A 23,321-nucleotide genomic window follows, 5' to 3' on the forward strand; every position below is an offset into this window, starting at 1 on the left:
TGTTTTTCCACATAAAAGTTTAATTAGTTGGCTAAAGATCATGAAAACTGCATCTACTCCCTTTCCCACACTTAAAAATGATGAATGGGAAGACAGCCTTGTGGTGTCAAACTGCAGTACATCATTCGGCAGAGTGAAGGTCAAACATCCAACCAACTGAACAAAAATACAAAAACACGTTTCTAAGACTCCACAACATGTGAACATTTAACTCCCGTACTGAAGGATTTATGTGCTGCAGTCCCCTTCAGAGGTGTTTAGTTTTTTGGTATCTGTATCTGAGAACTAGGCCAGGCTAGTGTAAACATCTGGCTCAGTCCAGTGCTTGCTGCCTGTTGAGATCCATGACAGATGGAAAGGGAGCGTATGGCTCAAACACTTCCATCTTTGACTCTACCGGCAGTTGTCTTCCTAAAATAGCCCGCACTCCACGGCCTTATATGTGCAGGCCTGCAGCATGTGCCTGAGGAGGCATCATGTATCTAGGCCACACAATACGAGCTGCAGGCTCATTGTTGCTGCTCACCAGCAGGCCTATCACCCCCCTCAGGGACCAGGCCTGTCTTTCTGTTTAGTGTCAGCTCAACATGCATCTCACTGAGCTCAACCGCGAATGTCTCCTTCACCTTTTCTCCTTTCTGGATAAAGACAGTCGGAGGAGTTTGTCCTTCACCTGTCATCAGCTGCGTGAGGTCTTCATGGACCCTCGCCTCTGGAATCTACTTCACTTCAGCTCCCCGTGTGAGCTGAGAAGGGACAACTTTGTGCTGGGACCCTCACTGCGTTACCTGACTGTTTGTTGGTACTCCAGCCGAGTCCTGCAGGTGTGCAACATCGAGGATTGGCTGAAGAGCTCGTTTCAGAGGGATATCTGCAGTAAACATGAACGCTTGGTCAGCAATTTCCTGGCCCAGGTCTGCCTCATGTGAGTGTTTGTGAGTGCTTTGTTGTACATTTAGAAATGATACTGTAAGAGTACTTACATATTTCCAGTTGAAGGCAGAACATTAATGTCCCTGCTATGCCTCATCTAAAATGTTTAATGCATGGAGAAGGAATGGTGGAGGAGAGATGTACCCCCTCTGATTCACTGGAATCTTCATTGGAAGTATAAGAGATGTAATGAAAGAGGAGGACAGTAACAACATATAACATCCGAACCCACAGGATGGAATAGTGCACATCTGATTGTGTGTATTTGTGAAGCCTACTCTGTGTTTACATACCTTGTCTCATACTTTAACAGGGCCATCACACAATGTAAAAACTGAGTATTAAATCACTGCAGATGCAATGCATAAAAAACAAAAACATCATATTAGTTAAACTCCTTTAAAGCACTGTTTTAGAGCAGATAATGTAAAAGTCAGCAATGAAACATACTAACAGGCAGTGTTAAGTAATACTTCTATGCATACTTAAAGGTTAGTGTGTATGCACGGCTCTACAATATTACATACTATAATGCAAGTGAGCAGCACGATTTTTATGCCAGTTCATGGCTCCACTGCCACACTTCCTGCTTGTTTGTTTACAGAAAACCATGGCAACTGTAACATGCAAAAAATGTTGGAGTCAGAGTTAACAAATATTGAGTGGCTGATTACTCTACAGTTTCATACAGAAGAAAAGTGAGATGGAGAGGAGATGGAAAACACTGGTGCTTCATCAGCTGGAACATGGATGAGTAGATGAGTAGATTTTCATAGTTATCCGCAGCCATTAAAATAGATACAATTTGAAATGGGATTAAAAGAAAATTAAATATTTGGGAGTCTCTAACAGGAGTTTTAAAAACTCTCTATACACATAACTATGAAAATTTGGAGATTAAAATTAGACAGAAACTAAACAGATATAAAACTTTACCTGAATCACCAGCTTGGTGCAAAAAAAGCTGATAAGATACAAAAAGTAAGAAAAAACAGTTGTGCTCAGTTATACTCGGCTTTAACCTGATAATCTTACCCAATCAAACAAAGGCAGCAATGAGAAGCCAATCAGAGTAAAAGTAAGGCAGGTCATACTCTTAGTAAAGCTCTAGATAAAATTGCAGCATATGACTGAATAAAATGCCTTAGTGGGGTTCACATAGTAGGCATGGATATGCTCCATACAGAGGTGGGAAGTAACTAATAACATTTACTGTAACTACTGTAACTGAGTAGATTTTTTGTGTACTTCTTCTTTTTTGAGTGCATTTTGAAATCAGTAATTTTATTTTTGCTTCAGGATACTTCAGAGGAAGTATTGTATTTCATTACATTTAAAAAATAATCAAGTATCGAGGGAAAAAACAAAAACTTGAAGTAGCAAAGGTTCTAGCTTTTGTCGACGGCATGAAACTGGCTGGTAGTTTGGCTTTGACTACACATGATGGTCAGCACCAAGCAGGAGAATTATTTCACATCACAACCTAAAACAGCTTTCGCATTTCACTTTATCATAAAGATGTGATTGTACCTGAACAACCTGGTTAGAGATCCATAACCTTATACCATTTTTGGCTTTAAGGAAAGATCATATTTAACTGTTCAACTCCATAGTAGCTGCTCAGTACTCAATAGTTTAAGTAAACTTTAAATGAAACACTTATTATTTTTGCTTGAGCAGATTTATAGACCAGTAATTTAACTATACTTAAGTTTTTTTAACCAAAATACTTCAACTTCTATTTGAGTACAATAGTCTTATACGTTTCCTAATTTTGACTCTGTATATGTACATAATACCTTGCACAGTCACAGCACTATTGGATTTACCTTCTGCTGACCGATCCCCCCGGCACATGGAGAGAAACAGAAACAGTGCAGGGGCTTCAGGGATTTTTGTTTGTGGTCACAACAAAAGATAAAAGGAAATATACCAACCCCAGCAACAGTTTATTTTATATAATACAACCCTTTTATATGACAATCTAAGTAATCTCAGTACACTAATGGCATACTTTGTAAAGTGCAATCCCAAACACTGCATAAGGGGCTTAGACAAAAAAACATGGGTACTCTGCAGTTGCAGTTTTTTGTTTGTGTTGGACTTAAAAAGTAAAATTAATTAGTTAATCCAAATTTGTACCCTTTTTTCAAATATAATACTATCAAATTATTATTACCTTTCATCTATTACATCCCTTCTTCCTTGAAAATGAGTCATACAATTAAAGACCCTGTAAAGTGAAATCCAAAATTTGTGTCTTAACGATATGTTAGAATGTGGTTGTTGTAAACATGCGAAAACACTGAGATCTACATGTGACTGAATTTTGGATTTAGACTGTTTGAAAGTTCTTCCCCTCTTTCCTGGCTGGGTTTAATTTGGGTGGGGCAAATATGTGGGCTTGTGATGTCACGGGCCCACAGTGGGGAATGACTCCGCCCCTCTAACACAATAATAAAAAAATCCCAGAGCAGCTCATCTCCTTTCCTCCATTCAGATTGTAGCATTTTTTTTTTTAATTTGAGAGGATCGTTTTTCCTGTGAGTGGGTGTGGCTTCAGCTCATTCAACAGACACGTCCACACCATCCATCCATTTTACTGCCTCATTTTTATGATTTTGAAGCTTAATTTTTTAACTTGGAGATGTTTACTAAAATCTGAACTAGGGGTTCATAACAGTGACCTGTCATACAACAAACTTAAATACAGTTTTATTTTTACCTTACAGGGCCTTTAAAATGCAGCTCTAAGTAAAACTAGTTTTAAACTCCTGATGATTATAAAGTTAAAAGACTGAAAAAAATATGAAAACTTACTGGTGATGTCATGTTTAAAAAAATCTGTTGTTTTTTTTTAACCCTCTTCTCATCTCCTTACTTTTATCCTGTTTATCTTTAGAGGCTCATGCCCTGCAGGCTGCACTACTGTAACATATGCTCATTTAAAACTGACCATGAGCTGCTTCAAGTTATTTTAGATGGACTGTAATTTAAGATAATTTCTACCGTCCCTGCAGCTGCTTTTCACAAGATGATACAAAAACATCTTACCAGAGGTTTCACAGATCTGTGTTACACTAAAAGATAAGTCAGATATGTTGGTCTTTGTCTGATGTTGCCTTGGGGATAATCACGTGATTTGAGTTATGTTTTTCAGGGTCATTATTCACACCCACCACAAGGAAGTGAATTGTTTTCATTCGGAGGCACATGGCTTAGTGAAGCTGCCATGTTTAGCTGTAGGCAGCAGCAGGGAGAGAAAATCATTAGAAACAGATGGAGTATCAGGAGCTGGCTGCAGAAACAAAAAATGTCACATCTGTGGGACGTAAGACTGATTCTATTAACTAACATAACTGTGGTCACATATCAAATTATACACACTGAATGATATGACAGTTGGATTAGACAGGTCACTGAATTGGCTGTTGGCCTTGTGTGCGTGGCTGACTGCATGCAGGAATCAGCCTGGAGAGGCGTAATGAGGACCCTGGGTAATTCTTTCAAGGCGGCCAGTAATAAGCGCTGATGTTAGGAAGCCTGGCTGCTGCAGCTGGCCTGGGACGAGAGGAGGGGCTGGGTCGTTGGCTCACTTTAGGACACTGTGACGGCTTCCTGTATTGTGAAATCTGAGACACAAACGCAAGAGCTGCAAGACCAGTCAGAAAAACTAGAACCACCTACTTCGTCTGGGTCTTGTATCTCTACACCCTTAAGGCACACTCTTAGCATACTGATGGTAAACCCTCCCAAATTGCTGAAGAGAGAAGAAAGCAAGAAGCGCACGTGACAGAGTGGGAGGGGACGCAGAGGAGCTGTGGGGGTGATAAAGAGTGATTTTTAGCCACAGACCCTCCCAGTCAGCTGCAGACTGGAGATTTACGCAGGCAGGTGGAGCCTACAATTGGCTCTTTGTTGCTGTCAGAGGAATGAACATGTGCGTCTGTCTCTGCCTGCCTCTTCCTGGAGAAGACTACACTCTAACTCTGACGCCAAGCTCATGTCTGTCTTCTTTTTTTTTTTTTATCTTCACGGAAAAACTATAAAACATAGCATGTCTGTGGGCCTCTTTACAGTGAAGTCTGTAGTGTATTACCCCTCTAATGCCAGATCATATTGTATAATTCAGAATTTGAATTATACAACATGGATTCACATGCCATGTGTGGGATGCACAGTGGGTGGCACAGAAAGATTGTGGGCTTGTGTGGTTGAATATTTTATTTCATTATTTGTAATTCATCATGTAAATAGAAGGCTGCTTTCCTTCTAAGAAAAAGTTGAAGTACTTGTTGGGTTACTATTCCAGTTAAAGATAAGACTTTCTCTCTGCTACTAAAAGTAGATGGTAAAAGAAGTCTGAAGTCGGAGTTTAGAGCATACCCATCCACTTAAGAGGCCAAAGCAGCTGAATGTTAAATGTACGTCTCAGTTCCTTTTAGAGTTCACTGGGTAATTTGACCAGACAAAATAACCGTTAGGAAACCAAACAGGTCATTAGAGGGATGATTACAGGTTAGCCTTGTGGTGTTCTGCTTGGACTCGGCTCAGACCAGACTGCAGCCGATGCTGTTTTTTTAATATGAGCATCATGTACATCATTATACAAACATAGCCACTGTCAATAGTGTTTGAGCTACTGTTTCGATGTCTCCAGTTTTGTATTTAGCCTTTGTTATTTTGTATTTCTATAGAAAAAAAAGGTTGAAGCTGAGATGTTAGCAAATGGTAAGCTAGCATCCATTGCTGGCAAGGTGCATAATGACAAAGTGAAAACACTTTTGAAGGAAAAAACTGAGCTATCACTTTTTCATAAGTATTCAGACCCTTTACTCAGTGCTTAGTTGAAGCACCTTTGGCAGCAAGTACAACTTCAAGTCTTTTTGAAAATGAGCTTTGCACACCTGGATTGGGGAATTTTCTGCCATTCTTCTTTGCAAATCCTTGCAAACTCAGTCAGGTTGGATGGGGACCATCGGTGGACAGCCATTTTCAGGTCTCTCCAGACATGTTCAATAGGGTTCAAGTCAGGGCTGTGGCTGGGTCACTCTTGGACATTCACATAGCTGTCCCTAAGTCACTCCTGTGTTGTCTTGACTGTGTGCTTAGGGTCATCGACATGTTGGAAGGTGAAAATTCGGCCCAGTCTGAAGTCCTGGTTTTCACTGAGGATAGCTATGTACTTTACTCCATTTAGCTTTCTCTCAGCCCTGACCAGTCTCCCAGACCCTGCTGCTAAAAAAACACCCCCACAGCATGATGCTGCCACCACCATGCTTCACTGTTGGGAATGTTTTGGGCAGAGGATGCCTGGTTTCTCCCATACATAAGGTTTAGAATTGAGGCCAAACAGTTCAATCTAGGTTTCATCAGACCAGAGGATCTTGTTCCTTGTCCCTCATGTTTTGCCAGTGTCATGCTAACCAGTAACACACCACACATAACAAAAAACTCAATTCTATTGTGTATTGTGCATGTGGGCCAATTGCTCCAATTAAAGAGGGCTCCTAGAAAATAGATTCCCACCAAATTTGAAGGTATGGCAAAATACGTATGGTAATGATTTAGCCCTCAGTCAGTTTGCCATGCCGCATCTCAGCCAGTGGTGCCAGACAAATAAGACCCTAAGGTTGATGCTATTAGCAAGGTGCATTGGGTATTCCCTATTGCTACAATTTTTTATTTATTTATTTATTTTCTATGAATGTGCAGGTCACAACTTGTCCACGAGAGTGTTTTGGAGTTGTTGGATTGTGTATTTGATGAGTTTGATGAGGGAAAGCCAGAAATACCATCTGTCTCCATTGAGTTGGAACAGCAGCTCCGAACTCGGCAGCGCCGATCTAAAAATAGCTTGCACGGACAAAGTATTTTAGTGAGCCAAAGGGAAAAATTCAATAATTTGTTCTGACAGAAAAATGCAACAAATATCTCTGCATCTTTAAGTCAAGCACCAAAAGCCTTCTAAATAGTGCCTTATCATGAAAAGGTGGACACACTCTAAAGCAGTTTTGTTATACCACCTATTTAACTCTGAATAGGATCTACATTTTAGCATTATTAAAATTTTAGAGAACATTAATACCAAATTTAACAAGACTTCTTGTGCTGCAACAGAGGGGTAAAAAAGAGTGCCTTGGATTATCCATCCATCTTCATCCGTCTTCTTGATCTTGGATTAGTAATGTAAATTTCTGAAAGTGTGAGAGGGGTCTGGCTGCAGACCATTCATCTCTGACGGCCACTCTCACAGGCTGTTACTCTGAGATGCCATGTATTTTAGAAAGGAATTATGTATTTCCCATTTTTATTTTATTTTTAGAAATTTAAAGGGGCTGCACAGCAGCGCAGGGTTAGCGCTGTTGCTTCACAGCAACAAGGTCCCTGGTTCGCTTCCCGGTCAGGGCCTTTCTGTGCAGAGTTTGCATGGTCTCCCCCTGCACCCGTGGGTTTTCTCTGGGTACTCCAGCTTCCTAACCTTGCAAAGCAGATGGATACACCCATTTCCTTGTTTCTCACTGGCAAATCCATCTTGCAGAGCTCCAATCTGAACCGTTTGGGCCCGGTTAGGAAGTGACAGAACCAATCAGCAAAGAGAGGCAGTACTTCCGGGCGCAACAAAGTCATGACGTAAACAAGCAGCAAGAGCTGGTGCAGTTATGGAGGAAGAGATTAGCGTGGATGCGGCTAAAGCACCAGTTTTAGCAGCATCCACGCTAATCTCTTCCTCCACGTGCAGCTTGATAGCGGCTACGTCACGTGTTTTGTTGCTCTGATTGGCCCGTAAAGATGTGACAGACAGAACATTCATCCAATCATACTCCGAGTTTTTTCAAAGCCTCTGCCTTTTCTCAAACATTTCCTATTGAAGCTTTCCCAGATGGATATGTGAAACAAATCCATTTGGTGTGTCAGGTTACCAGCTTCCCCCCACCACCAAAAACATCTTTAGGTTAACTGGTGACTCTAAAAATTGGCCGTAGGTGTGAATGTTAGCGTGCCTGGTTGTCTGTCTCTCCATGTCAGCCCTGTGATTGACTGGCAACCATTCCAGGGTGTACCCTGCCTCTCGCCCAATGATAGCGGGGACAGGCTCCAGCCCCACTGCGACACCAAACAGGATGAGCGGTATAGAAAATGGATGGATAGAAATTAAACTTTATTCAGAAACAAAATGTAGCAGTTACATTTATTGAATAACCACATTGCAAACATTTCAGACCAAGCAATATTTCCTAAACAAAACTGAGAAAAACTAGCTAAGTTAGCTTTAGCAAAATAAGCTCTAGCAACATGAGCTTTAGCAAATGTAGCTAAAGCTAATGCAGCTACTTCGACAATATATCTATGTAGCCTACATAGCTGGTTTGTGAGCTTAGCTTAGCTACATTACCTACCTTGCTGCGTTAACTATACCTCATTTATCTACATAGCTTGAGCAGTTAATGGAGCTACATAAGCTACGCATCGCAAAACCCCTCCCTAAAACAACCACTGTCAAATCCTAGATTAGCAACGCTCGGGAGGCCTGACAAGCTTTCAGCAGATGCTAGTGTACTGGAGTGGTGGGTTTACATAACCCTCAAATCTTTACAGTGGGGAGTTGAATTTTTCCCTTTCACAAAGCCAATAAAACAGCGTGGAAGACTGAGACAGCGTGGACAGTGACAGAGATTTAGTTTAGCTAGTAAAAGGCTAACGTTAACACATATATTTAAAGCTAACTCAACATTAGCTTAAATGTAAGTTTACACAGATTACTCATGATCAGGTGGTGGAAATGACTATTAAAATGCATTATTTCATATATCTGTTGTTTAAACAAACATAATGAAAAACTTGATCAGCTGTTTCTTACATACATACAGTTTGCTGCAACACACACCCTGTTGCGTTTGGCACATAAACACCAGCATTTAGCTTTATGTTAGTCTGTTAGCTACTACCATACAACAGCTGAATAACACCCTAATCAGAAACTAACAAACTATTACAACAAATAGCTAACCAGCCGTCTGTTTTACCAGACACTACACTAACAACTCAGCTTTCTTACCGTCTTATTCTTGATAAGCAGAAGAACTCAATTGCAGCAGCTTTTTAACTAAAACTATAAAAACCAAACATGGTGGTTTATGTGGAGAAGAGAAAGAAAAATGTCCACTGTGAATAATTCACTGCTCTCCCTTAGCAGAAGTTAGACTCGCAGCATGTTTGTTTAATTACTGTTTTGTCTAACACCTACCCATAGCCCTTTAACAACCATTATAAATAACCTTATGATATAATCAGCCTTGTCACTGCTTACCTTCTTTTATTTTGTCGGTCATAAAGAGACATCAGTATTATCTAATGTCTGTTTTATAACCAGCAAAAAACTCCTCAAGGAGCTTTAATCCGAGTGTCATCGTGGGCATTTGTGTGAGACAGTAAGGACACTTTAATGAGGGCAGAGTAAGAGAAGAGAGAGCAGATACTTCGAGAGCACACACATATCAGTGTGAAGTGAAAGAGTGGGTTATGTAACAAAGGTTGATGAAGTTTTTATTCCTTTCATGTTTACCTTCGCTCACGTCCTTCATGTTCTGTACCCTCCCAGCTGGGGCCGTCTTACTGTAGTAATAAGAGACTACTAAATCTTTAAATGCCACCGGCTCTGAGGTCTTATTGCACTGCTCTGCCTCTTCTCTTTTGGGGGGTTAATGTCAATACCATGCAATCATATCCCCTGATAAATCCCCACATAGGCCCCCATGCAACAAAGCAACTAGCACGTGGATCGACTGCTATATTCCCCATGCTCAGAGGTTACTGGGACAGCGCCCTTAACACTTGCAGGCAACTGGAATATGTTTGGCTCACATGTGGTAAAGTGGTAAGATTATGTAAGTCTTTATGTAATCTGCATCAGTGAACGTGAATGACATCCTCAATCCGCTGCCATTAGTGTGTGTGTATGTTTGTGTGTCTGCCAATTCTGTGTTGCCGGCCTGCCAGTAGGCTGCAGTGCACTCCTGAAACACACTGGAAACATGCAGCAAACACATGCCTTTCAACACAATCATTCAAGTTCACGTTTAGACTCAACCCTGCAAACTTTAACATGAGAAAATGCATTTTTCTCATGCTATAATTCATCGCACATCCTGTGATTGTTCTGTGCAGCAGCGCCATGCTTCTTTTATTCACAAAAGCTTTTTTATAAAGCGGAAACATGAATGCCCGCTGGGACAGTGTGTTAAGAAAAGATAGCCCGGTCCAGGTATTAAACAGCCCTGTTGTTAACAGATCATGTTGCTGCCTCTCAGTGGTGTTGCTTACACCTCATTCATATATGGCTCTGATCTGTATGCTCTCCTCTGTTATCTGACTCTTTATGAGACCTATAGAGTATTGTGGATTTAAGCACACACGCCAAACAGTATTGCTTACTTAAGGCCCGTTCTTCTCCAAACAAACTAATCCCTCCATGCTCTACATACTGTCCAGAGGGGTGATGAGTGAAGGTCTCCTCCATGTCTAACTGCAACACGTGTCACCAGCTAATGATGTAACCGTCTGCTCTCTGTGCTACAGGTGTCCAAACCTGCTCTCCCTGACCCTGTCCGGCTGCGGACACATCACCGACCAAGATGTGATCTCTGTACTGCAGAGCTGCAGGAAGCTGCGCAGCATCCACCTGGAGAATTGCGTCCGCATCACCGACCGCAGCCTGGAGGGTGTGGCGGCTCAAGGAGTGAGTCTGAAGGAGGTAAAGGTCGACTTCTGCAGGAATATTACAGAGGCAGGGCTGCAGGCCGTCCGAGAGAAGAGGCCAGGCATTCAGCTGAGTGCAGAGAGGAGCGCTGGCATGATCCCGGACAGCAAACCTGAAGAGAAGGTCCCACTCAGAAGGACGCTGCAGAAGGTCCTGCTGTTCTCCTAAAGGACATCCTTTTATAAGGGGAGAAGCATTCCTGTAACTTTGGAAATAACTTACTGTGGTGCTTTTGTGATGATATATAACTGCTTTTAAGTGTTTAACATCCTCTTTTTTAAATCTTTTTATAGAACACATGCTATAGCTTTTAGCTGGATCAATTCCATTTGTCCAAACCAAAGAGAAATCCTAGGTGCACTTACGATCAATACAATTGTTTACACAAGTAGCCTTATTAATAATTCTTTATCAAAGCATGATAATGATATAAAAAAAAGTCTACAAATTAGGATATGAGACAGGTTGTATAAGAGGTCTTCCCCCATTGAATGGACAAGATGTCATCACTAAAGTGCAGGGGGAACCCCCATCTTTCTCTTCTTCCAGGTGGCCACACCACACTTTATTTCAGGGTTTACATCGAGTTAGTTTTATGTTAGGAGGTGTAGGGGTGAAACCCAAGTTTATTTAACCTTGTTTTGTCCTTTAAAGCTTGATCCTAAGAGGCAACTGGACATCGTTTAGGTTGAGGATGTGTCACATTTCTTCCAAAAGGCTCTAGAAATTCTAAGACAGCCTACAGACGTTCATCTCTGACAGCCACTCTCACAGAACGTTTATCTAAGATGCATTAGATATCTCAGAAAAAAACCCAAAACAAAACAAAGAAAAAAACCTTAACCTTTCTAAAAAAAAAAATCAGATTAAATGCCTATTTAGAGATAGGGTAGGGGTTAATGTAAAAGAATACCAAAAGGTGCATGAGTCAAAAACCTAACCTGAGAAGTCTGATAAAAAAAAATGTTTACCAAGCACAGTAAAAAGTCTGCTTCCAGGAATAAAAGGGGATCTGGCTGCAGACTTCGAGCAGACCTCTTTGGTAGGGCATTCAGCAGCAGATCTCTACACTGGGATGATGACGTAGGCTATATTGCTCAAATTGCATAACTTGGTAGAATTTTGATCTTTTTTTCATAAAACTGCTGCCATGTAAAAAAAAAAAAAAACAACCATTTACCGGCTCTGTCTGAAACCACACACTCAATTTCCTACTCCCTAGCCACAATATAGTGAGCAGCATAAAGTGGACTATATAGTGGACTCAACTGCAAAACACAGAAATGATTTCGGACACTACTCTGGCCGCGGGTAATGACGTCATCGCCGTCTCACATTTAAAACATTTAGCAACAACGGCTCGTAGATTTCCATGACAACGGCTGAGGATCAAAATTAACGGTAGAGTTTCACTCACAACAACAAAATCAACAAACAAAAAAAAAGGCATTAAAAAAGTTTTGATATGTGTTCCTGTGCTCCTCTCGTTTGTCTGTCATGTTTGAGAGCAGCAACCTTCATCGCCCCAGTGTAGCTATATATAGCATAGCTACATAGCTAAACAAAGCAATCAAAGCAGCTATGTAAGCTACATAGGTATGTTATCTACATAGCTACATTAGCTTTAGCCATGTTTGCTAAAGCTCATGTTGCTAAAGCTTACTTAGCTACATTGGCTGTTGTTACATTAATTACGTAGCTAGCATAGCTATTTTAGCCGAAGCTAACAAGGCTAAAGCAAGACACTGCTCATGTTTTTAAAATAGGTCTCTGCATAATTCAAGTCTGGATTAGAGCTCTAAACTTTTTTCTCTGCTTTATTTGTAAAATGTGTCTTAGTCTGTAACGTATACAATATGGTTATTTTATGAATGTAACTTCCGGACAAAATTTAATTATGACTAAATAAATAAATAAATAATCTAAAACTGGAAATACCTTGACTGGCAAATTACAGCATCTCCAAGAACCTTAACCTAGTCAATTTTCTCTTTTGGATTGAATTTTGGATAACTATAAATTGGATTACTGAGAACCTACACTGACATCTTATTTTGTCGTGTTTTTGTCATTTAAGGAGTTTAAGTTTATTGTACTGTATCTTAGTTTTCTTGAGTTTTTGGCTGGTTTTCTTACCTCTCAGACTCACCTCCAATGTTATGTTGGACTTAATTTAGCCTTAAATTGATTCCTTATTAATTTGTTTGTTAATTTAAACTAATATAATTTTTGTATTTATACATCTCTTTGTTAAAATGAAAAGTAATCCCTGTGGCTGCTTAGGCCTTGGGGGATATGAGCCTTTTTCATGTTGTGTCTTGCCTCCCCTAGATGGAGCATATCATCATTATTATCTGCATAGACCTAAAGCTGTATGCAATGTGTGTTGAGAAGTACGTGTGGGCACGAATGGAATGTACATTATTATTTGTGTTTTTCACAGACAACAAAGCCTGTCTTATTTATCCTTTAATGCTAGAGTTTCTGCTAGAGTACATATCGACTTTTTAATGTACAAATGGTAGGATCCTTCACTCAACATAAGGTTGAAAAAAGTATTTAAAATATTTTCAAACCCTGATTATATTCAAGCATGTAGTGAAGATATCAGTCACACCTCTGCCAGAAGAGAGGCACACCTGCACTATTAAAGAGGAAACAGGCAGACGAGGTCTGGTCACAGCCTGTGTCTGTCTGTGTTAAGGCGAGACATGTCAGAGCCTGAGGAAGGGTTCTCAGAGGGCAAAGTGTGCCTGACCTGGGATTGGATTCATATTATATAAGACTGGGAGACGTATGAAAGTAGGTTGATTAGGTGAGTGTGTCTGTCTGTAAAGGCCATGTGACTGATAAACTGCAGACTGCTGCTGCAGCTGCAGGGTAGGCCTGTCCTATCTGCATCTCTGAAGAAGGACCTTTTATTTTATATTTCACATTAACACACACATATGACTGTATGAAGTAAATTTGCACTATTCAGACTCATGTCTTACTCTAAATATTTCTAATGTTTGACTTTTTCTATTCACCATTTAAAAACTGTGTTTAATTGATTTTTTTTTACTCTCTGTATTTGATTGAATTTTTTTTTCTAATTAAATTATCAAATGTTTGAAAAACCTTTTTCTTTTGCTGTAGATTGGATAATAAACTTAATGTCAGATATGAATGAGTCATTAACATTTCTCATCATTTCAGATTACAACTTCCTCAGATGGGGTTTTGTTTAAAAAAAAACACAATCTTTTTTTTAAATGTCACTTTTTGTTGCTGATTTAATAATAAAACACTTTTCGGACTGTATTTCCTATGTTGGACTTAAACTGCGACACTAAACCCTTTTTACAGCCTTGTTTCAGTGCATGACAGCCCATGTGAGCGGAGAAGATAAAATCTCCTATCAGAATTAATTTTATATGATTGTGAAAAGATTGCTCATATAACTGCAGCCAGTTTTGTCTTAGTTAAATGCAAAAAGAGTTAAGTGATAAACAATTAGGACTTACTGATCACAATGTGGACATTTGATTCTGCCAAAATGAATAAAAGTGAAAAAATTCTGCATTTTATTTACCATTGAGAACTTGTGCACTCACTGCAGGATTAAAGTATTTTTCATTGTTCTAATTGTAAACTTTTATGCCAAATTCAAACCTGCCTATGCAATATAACTAAAAAATAAAAAGCCATTTTTATAGGGCTGAAGTAAAAATTATCAGAATCCAACATGGTGTATTATGATTTTAGATAATGACACTTTGAGAGCAATTAGATGAAAAAAAAAAGATGATATAAGTATTTAAATACTTTTTTAGGTTTGAACTGCATCATTTTGCTCAAATGATGCATTGATTTGTTGGTATTTTAAATCTAAATATGTGTTAAAACATTTAAAAGATTTCTATTATTTAACTTATATTTAACATGTTGCATAAGGTGGAGCCAATCCCAGCTGTCGTTGAGTAAAAGGCAGGGTACACGCTGGACTAGTCACCAATGTATTTTTAAGAAAATGCATTAATTTCAAGTTGTAAGTCAATCAGAGTAAACTGGAGTAAATGATGGTCTGTTGATTTGAAGCTACATCCTCTGATGTTTGATAATAAAAACCAATGTGGAGCAGAAAAAAACTGCAGTTCAGTAAGTGTCCACTTGAGGCTGGCTAAAAAACTCCACAGGCCCCATTAACACCCATATTAAAAGTTATCTGTAAATCTTTAAAATAAGGGGCGGAGCTTTGATGACTGACAGGTAACCCAGACAGCAAGCAGTTATTGAAACTCTATTGAACCAATGTTATTTTTTCAACATTAAGTCATTGAATCAACATTGAAATATGATGTTGATTCTATATCATGTTGCACCATTTTTTAATATTGAAACAACATTGAAATTCTGAACATAGAACAACAGAATTTCAATGGTATTTCAATTATCGGGAATATTGAAACAACGTTGCAAAGACAGCAAGCGGTTATTGAAACTCTATTGAACCAACGTTATTTTTTCAACATTAAGTCATTGAATCAACATTGAAATATGATGTTGATTCTATATCATGTTGCACCATTTTTTAATATTGAAACAACGTTGAAATTCTGAACATAGAACAACAGAATTTCAATGGTATTTCAATTATCAGGAATATTGAAACGATGTGGACATTTCTACTCAACTATAAATCAAGGTGTTTTCAATTCATTTTCAACTGTAATAAGCTGAATATCCAGGCCTAAACAACCTGCTTTATCTACAGCCAGGGTGTGAAAAAGTGATGAAAACCTTTTAGGGTTGGCAAAAAAAAAGACTACACCTGATGACTTTAAAGTACATATAAACAAATTTTTATTAGAATATAACAGCATTTGATAACACATTTACATTTACATTTACTAACACATTTACATTTACATTTACTAACACATTTACATTTACATTTACTAACACATTTACATTTATATTTACTAACACATTTACATTTACATTTAATAACACATTTACCGGTGCAGGCGTCCAGCTCCCCCTGCCATGTCCGTCGCGTAGCGGAGCCACTTCTGAACTGCCTGGGAAACCATGAATTGGGTCACCATCGCGGGCCCTCCCTGCAGTACAAGAGCATCTAAATAGAAAATACAAACAAAGTGCAAAGTTACGCTTAGTTTATACTTCCGTGAATCAAATTTTTTTTAAAAAAAGGAGGGTGCAGGGGCAGGAAACCTAGAGTGAAAATGTGACTTGTTGCAGAAAAAAAGGGACATTTTGTGCATTTTTCTCTTTTTGCTGCTAAAATTGTAGAAAATAAGAGGTCAGTACAAGTGCTTTGGTTGTAAAAATTATATATATATATAAAATAAAACACAACAAACTAATTACATTACACTATTTACAACTGATTTTACATCTGCATGCAATCTACAGTCCGTGTGTATTGTGCCAGTCATTGTAACAGTCCTTTTAGGCCACAAAACACAGTGGGATGTATATGGCGCATTTACGTCATGTAATCTAATCCAAACCCCTACATGTGATACGTCGTAGGAAAGGTCAGTCTATTGGCTAAACGACTAGTCAGTCAAAAAGAAGCTGGTTCACATTGGCTGAAAGTTTGGAGGGCAGGAGTCCGGGCTGGTCTTTTCTGAACTGCGGTCGCTGATTGGACATTAGAGCCTGTGGTTTAGATATACAAATTCCGATCGGCTCAAACGAGGTGTCAATCAAACGGTCAGACCCCAGCGGCAATTTTGAGGAGAGATGTAAACAATCGGCAGGAGGAATATGCAGATATAACGAAAAAGGAGGAGGAAATTTACAGGGTGGACGTCTTTTTGTAAATGCAACTATACTTAGTCATGATTTATGGCCTTTTCTTATGAGTTTTGGACAAGATGCTGAGTGTCATTGGATTTATGGATATCTTAGGAAGATTTTGAGACTATTTTTGTGGGAATATTCTGATGCAGTGGAACAGGACAGGGCTTCAAAGGTGAGTAATTCCGTTTATATTACTCCGTCTTTTTTGCTGCAGGTCTGACGGACTGTGTTTGCTGTTGTGGTTGTATCTGAGATTGGTTTATATGGCTGAAAACATGAGATTCTTAGCTTTCAAACAGCGGATCACACTTGTGATATGCTACTGCTGCCACTGCTTCTCTGTAAAGATGGTGTTATGCAAATAAAGTCGTCAACGGCCCGAATACGGGCCGGTGGATGTTAACTGTAGAAACACTTGTCATTATGCTCGCTGTGCCAGCGGTTTTTGCTACTGCACTCAAAAAGGCAGAACGTAGAGTGGTTAGCTGGAACGTCCAGACAAGACCGTACAATGCTGGGCAAAAGGAGATTTTTACTTTCCAAAAACAGATGAGCGGTGAGTAACGGAGATTTTTCTTTTTCTCAAGGCAGCGCCGCCTGCTTGTTTTAACTGTTTTTATCTGTTCATCATTATTTGATTTGTGTGAATGCGAGAGTTAGCGATGCTCATTTGCAATAGGCTACTAGAGCAGGGTTAGCTAACCGGCACGGACCCTCTACAAACTACACAGATTTTTTTGGTTGGTTTCAGATTTTATTTTGAAACGGAACGTCCAAAGATTTAAGGAATCACGGATGTGTTACCACCTTGGCCTTTGCATATCATCAAGCAAGAATACCAGATTTTTTAACAATAGATAACAGATTGTGTGCTTACCTGGGTGCTTCGCTTGAGGATGAGAGATAAATGGATGAGTCCGCCACAAGATGATCTCCCGGTCAACCATACATCATCTAATTTTCGATCATATTTCCTGGGCAACTTGCAATTTCCCGGTCAACTATAAATCGATGGCTTTTCAATAACATGCAGTTTCGCTGTCAATCATTTTTCAACTATTTAGCAACATTGGTGTCATCGCCCGGTCAACCAGAAATAGATGCTTAATCAACCACAATAGCCGATCATAAATCAATGTTGTTCCAATGTTATAGTCATCAACATCAGGTACCATCAACAATTCAATGATGATTCAATGTTTATTTATCATTGAGAAATCGATATCAACCATTCTGACAGTTCAGATGAAATATCAACATTTATTCAATGTCGTCTTGCTGTCTGGGAAGTGTGTTGTCGCTTTTTGCCAGAAGGGTTGAGGTTTGTCTCAACTCCACCTCTTTGGATGGATGTGTGAAACACATCCAGCTGGCATGCCAGGTTACCTCTTTACCTGTTTTCAAGTTGACTTACTTTTGGCTTCAGAAGTCCACGCTAGAAATCCATGGGTGACAACACTGTGCCTATGTCCATGTTTTATACAGTCTACTGTTGATTTATGAGGTGAATTGAAAACAAAAACTGAAGTGAATCTGTATTCACACTTTCATTTTCTTGACTTGCAAACCTCTCTTAATATGTTAGGTTCTAAGTTACATGATACAGAGGCTGATGGGTAATGTGGTTTAAGTGTTTTGTGCTGTAGGATCAGTTTCAAAATCTCCGTTAGGATTTTTAGGTCATTGGTCACTCAAAAACACACGAGCAGTAACTGGATCTTCCCTGTGAAATCAGCAATGTTGCATTCTGACTTGATAAGAGTTGAGACGTATTCAAACTGACGTACAATTACATTGTTTATGCAGTCTTCTCCCTCTCTGATGCTCTGTAGACACACGATATCCCAGTAATCCTATACAGTATGTACCAGGCTTACAGAGCCTACAATACAACACATTATGGTGACAAAGGAAAGGCCCAGAGGGAGGATGAGGATAGTATAGCATGCTCAGTTTTAATGTACAGTAATGTATTGTTTTCCAATAAAGACAGCCTGATAAACACGACTGTGCAAGTGCACATAGAGACACAGGCTCATTGTTTAGAGACAGACAACACATGCCGTATTGTTTACTGTAAAGAAACATACCTAAATAGCAAAGTCTTGACAAGATAGAGCTATGTTTTCCAGGTGGGGGTAACTCCTCAGGCACTTCCCTCAGCCTTTAGTTCTGCAACTCAATAACAGCACTGCAGACATGTATCAGCATGTCTGGATCAAAGCCTCAGTCTTCTGCAAGTCCCCGCCACAGGCAGGTCTATTTTATGGTCGTATGATTTTTTTTTTTTAAAAACAGGAAATCTTGAAAAACCTGTTGCCCAGATGCCCGTCCTTAAAAGCACCGCTCTTTGCTACAAAGTTAAGTCAGCCGCAGCCTCACAGATGCTAATATGTGACTCCTCATTGATACACGTCTTCAGGCCATCTGAATGACTAAATATGTAATGCAGTGGATTCCAGCGCTCACTCCAGTGGAATCCAGGGAAAAATACTGATCTGTGCTCAAACAAAGGAGCAGTGTGTGTTGGAAAACAGCAACTACTATGTTGGAAATCTTCCTATTATACTGTAAGAGAAAGAAGCACTCTGAGCAGAACAATTGTTTTCTGTGTGTATAAATGGATATTTCAGTGCTTTTAAATAATATGAGTCTGGTGACATGTTTAAGTAAATGTATCTTGTTTCAGTCAACTGTATTACACACATAACACAGTGGGAAATCTCACATGAAATAAACTTCAAACAAACCCAATTAAATAAAAAATGAACCCAGTCTGTTAGGTTAGAATGTAATGACAGCATATTTGTAAGTGTAGTGAGCTATGGAGATCCCATTAGAAGGTTTGTGCAGTATAAATCACCCAACATCTGATGTGGAAATATACATCTGTCTACAGGATGGACTTTAAAGGGGCGCCAACATATTAAAGCCCCCTTTGCCTAAGGTGGAGCATGCTAAGTTTAGAGAGTGTGTGTGTGGGGGGGGGGGGCTAACTAGACCTTCAAACAGACCACACTTTGAAATGATATCCCTCTATGATGAGAACAGCCTGCTACATGCTTCATGTTTAAACAGCGCTTATGTGGATTACTGTGCCAACAGATTTCTGGCTGACACATCAGTGAAGATGAAACATTTCATCTTCATGAAACTCTTCAGGAGACATGTTTAGAAAATGAGGCCAGATTTGTTGCCATTACCTGAGGGGGAGCGTTTCAGGTGAAACATTGTTGGATTTTGCATCACTGGTTTTCACGTTCTTATTCTTTTATTATGAATCTATGTAATTGAAATCAGATGTTAGCAGATGTGCTTTTTATCATGTCACAGAAAAATATAAAACTCACTAATAATGTAGGTGTGCCTGGAGGAGTAATGTTATTAGTAAAGAAAGGTATTTAGAAAACTTCTCAAAACATCGTAAATTGTTTTAGGAATTTCTTCCTGGATAGAGTTCTACTTTAAGTACTAGAATGGTAAACACCGTATCATTAATTTGTAGTGTATAAAACTAATGCATTAAAACATTTTTAATACTCAGGGCCCCCAGAACATTATCCAATTCAGAAAATGTGAATTGGTGTTGTATTTCGTGTATTTTTAAATAAACTCCTAAGAGCTATTAAAGGAACTCCAAAAACAATTGAGATTTTTTTTTCTAATCAGGAATGACTTTTATGTTTCATCAGTTTTTCAGAAATCCTCATGTTAGCTGTTACTGGCAAATATAATGCATGTTAAACACGTATTTATCAGTCCATTATTGATAAAAGCTGACCTTTTCTATGTCAACTTTCAGCTTAAAGCGTTGGGTTTTTCAGTTATCAGTACACAGCACATTAGCATCAAACCCAGTGACGGACAACCACAGAAATATTTAGGTAAAATATCTCAATCGCCCCCTTGTGGCTGGCTGTGGTATAGGATCTGATCTCACAGTTAGGGGCAAAAAATGTCATACATTTAAAAAAGTATACATATCTAAAAGAAAAAAAAAGTTATTAGACCTTTCTACAAAGATCTTACTTTATTTGAGAGTTTGGTCCCCAAAATGGCCCACGAGGATAAAGCTTTCCCGCAGTCAGTTGACTCTCTGACCACTGCTGGTCTCTATAGCCTGTCTGATCATGTGAGTAGAGAACCCACTTCAAAATAAAAGCCCACACAAAATACAGAAACAAATAGGAACACCAACCCCAGACATCATATAGAGGTTTACAATAATTTAAACATTTTTTCCCTCTCAAATGGTCCTTTACAATAACCCGTGTCACTTCCTGAACACCTGTCGGGGTGGGGGGGGGGTTATAAAAACATACAGAAAATGCTGAATGCCACACCTCCTCTAAACCTTGCTGCTGCTGTGGGTCCTTTCCCTCCCAATTGTTTGGTTCTTCTTTGCTGCTCTATAGACGTTTTGTGTATGCAGTGGAGCAGCTACAAAGAACTGATTTGGGGTTTATAACGCTGACATACAGGATGGCTAAATGAAGCAAAATATAAATTAGACTAAACAGTATCAGATCAGAGCACTAACCCATGTACTCACCAATACCTGCGTTTTCAGCAGTATTAAATGTATTTCCAATCATAGTATCGGAACAACTCTATTTTTTCTTGATAACTACTTAAATGTTGCTAATTAAACAGCAGCGCAATTATTGCCACATTGATCATGTGTAGAAGAGGAATAAATCGATTAACTCTGAGCTAAAACATGGCAATGTACAGACTGTTCAGACGGTGTGTATGTGTTGACATGCTATTTTGATAATTGAAAACAAGAAACTGTCAAAAAAATAAATATAATAAATATAAAAATGTAAAATATAAAAATATAAATAAATATAAAAATAACAAAAGTTTATCTTATCTTATTTTATCTTTAGCTTATCTTAAAAGGGTGCTTAAGACTATAATTTTGTTACTGGAGTGGTTTTTCTAAATCCTAACAAAGCTTAAAATTCTAGCTGCTTTCACACATACAGACAACTCCTGAAAATGTCTTATATTATTTAGGATGAACTTCATGTAAATACAAACAGCTGTACTTTTCTCCCAGACTTCTCCCTGCCATCCCCTAGAATATTTTTCCCTCCCCGACCCCTAGCTTGTCTGAAGGGGAAAACTTCCTGCTATGAGGGACAAGTGTGAACAAGCACCTCAGGAAACTTCAATGCTCAGAGCTCCCACATTTTTAAAGAAGTTTTCAAGAGAACATGTGTTAAAAAAGGTTCTGATGTTGTGATAATCCTTCAAATAACCTGTGAAAAGCAGATAACTGGAAGAACTCAGTAGAAACTCAGTAGAAAAAGACAAAAGAACAAAAGTGCACTACCACAAAACAATCTGTAAATATGCTATTACTTGTGAGATCTCTACTACAGGCACACGACATGTGAACTAAATGAACAACAAGACATCAGTCCTGTTTCCCTGACAGATAATTATGTAACAGATTGATGATTAAATTTGTTAGTTTTCCCCCATTAGAATAACAGATTTCATTAAAAATTTCAGCTGATGGGCACAGCTGACTCTCTAATCATTTTGATTAACCGCTCTGCTCTCTGTGAGTGGCATCATGTGGAGCGAGTAGAGCTGATGATGTTAATGATGAGGCATTATACATTTAATGGGAATTCTAAAAGACAATAATTTATTCATTGTTTAAATAATTCATCTTTTAGTATTACTTGTATTTAAAAGTATAATTTGCTCAGCTAGGTTGCTTACAAGTGACACTAGGATGCTATATATATGATCACCAATAAAAGTTACAGGGTGTTTTTTGGTTGGTTTTGTTCACTTAACTTCTCTGTAAACAATGTCACTTTTCATATTAACACTCAGGTTTCCCTTAAATAACACTGGAAACCATTCTTTCAAATAAAAGCAAATTATTCTGGAAATATCCTCTGTGAATGTGGTCAATAACAGCTTCACAGTAATGGTATTCTATAAATTTTATTCCAATTTCAGCGGCCTCCATTACCCACAATGCAACTTAACCGCCAAGAGCTAGTTCAGATTCTGTTGTCATGCTAAAAGCAGCTACTGTAGCCTTGAGGTGCCAAGCCAATGCAGAGGCTAGAAGTTGGCTTCCACAGGTCTGGTGAGCTCATTTCCTCAAACCTCTATGTCTATTTTTTGGAGGGGGGGGGCATTTCAAAATTGTGGTCTTCAGTTTCAACCAGTGTCATTCATCAGGCTCTACACAACTCTTACCAGAGTTAAAATGACTTTTTAATGAGTTTTTCCATGAAAGCAGCAGCAGTCCCTTAGACCTGTAAACAAATTTTAACTTCCTTGTCATTAAAATATAGTTTACCATCATCAAGGATCCTACTCTGGACCACAACACCTTAAACTTTGACAAACATTGGCCTGACTCTTGGTTGGTTTTAAATTTCGGCAAAGACAAAAAAGTTTTTAACAACCAGCAAATTAAAGAAATACTGTTTGTCACTCTGGGATCCAAACAATGTTGTCTATCAGGTTTTAGTCATTACTTTGCACCTTCTTCTACATTAGTGTGAATGTGCTAAAAGACAGTTTGGTTAAGGGTTGACTTTTTAAAAGAGGCTTGATAATCATTGAAAAGTGGTTTAAGCCTCTGAAGAGGCTTTGCTTTCAGTTATTATGAATTTGCCAAGTACGTCATTAAAGGGATTAAAGTAAGAGGCAAGTTAAACACATAAGGAGAAAAATATATATATATATTGTCATTGAAAAAACTTTTCTGTTTGATTTTCACTATGTTTAATAAAGACAAAACTCTAACATATTCATGAAGAAAAAACACATGCACAGA

General features: G+C 38.8%; 1 protein-coding gene across 1 annotated transcript; it reads left to right on the forward strand.

The window, feature by feature from the left end:
* The first annotated feature begins 392 nt into the window (after positions 1-392).
* On the forward strand, positions 393-13,960 carry fbxl22 (F-box and leucine-rich repeat protein 22). The gene is made up of 2 exons (XM_041794784.1): positions 393-925; positions 10,513-13,960. Exons 1-2 carry the CDS (start codon positions 588-590, stop codon positions 10,859-10,861), a joined length of 687 nt encoding a protein of 228 aa, XP_041650718.1. The 5' UTR covers positions 393-587; the 3' UTR covers positions 10,862-13,960.
* Positions 13,961-23,321: the final 9,361 nt, after the last annotated feature.

The sequence above is a fragment of the Cheilinus undulatus genome, linkage group 9 (assembly GCF_018320785.1).
Source record: "Cheilinus undulatus linkage group 9, ASM1832078v1, whole genome shotgun sequence".
Classification (NCBI taxonomy): domain Eukaryota; kingdom Metazoa; phylum Chordata; class Actinopteri; order Labriformes; family Labridae; genus Cheilinus; species Cheilinus undulatus.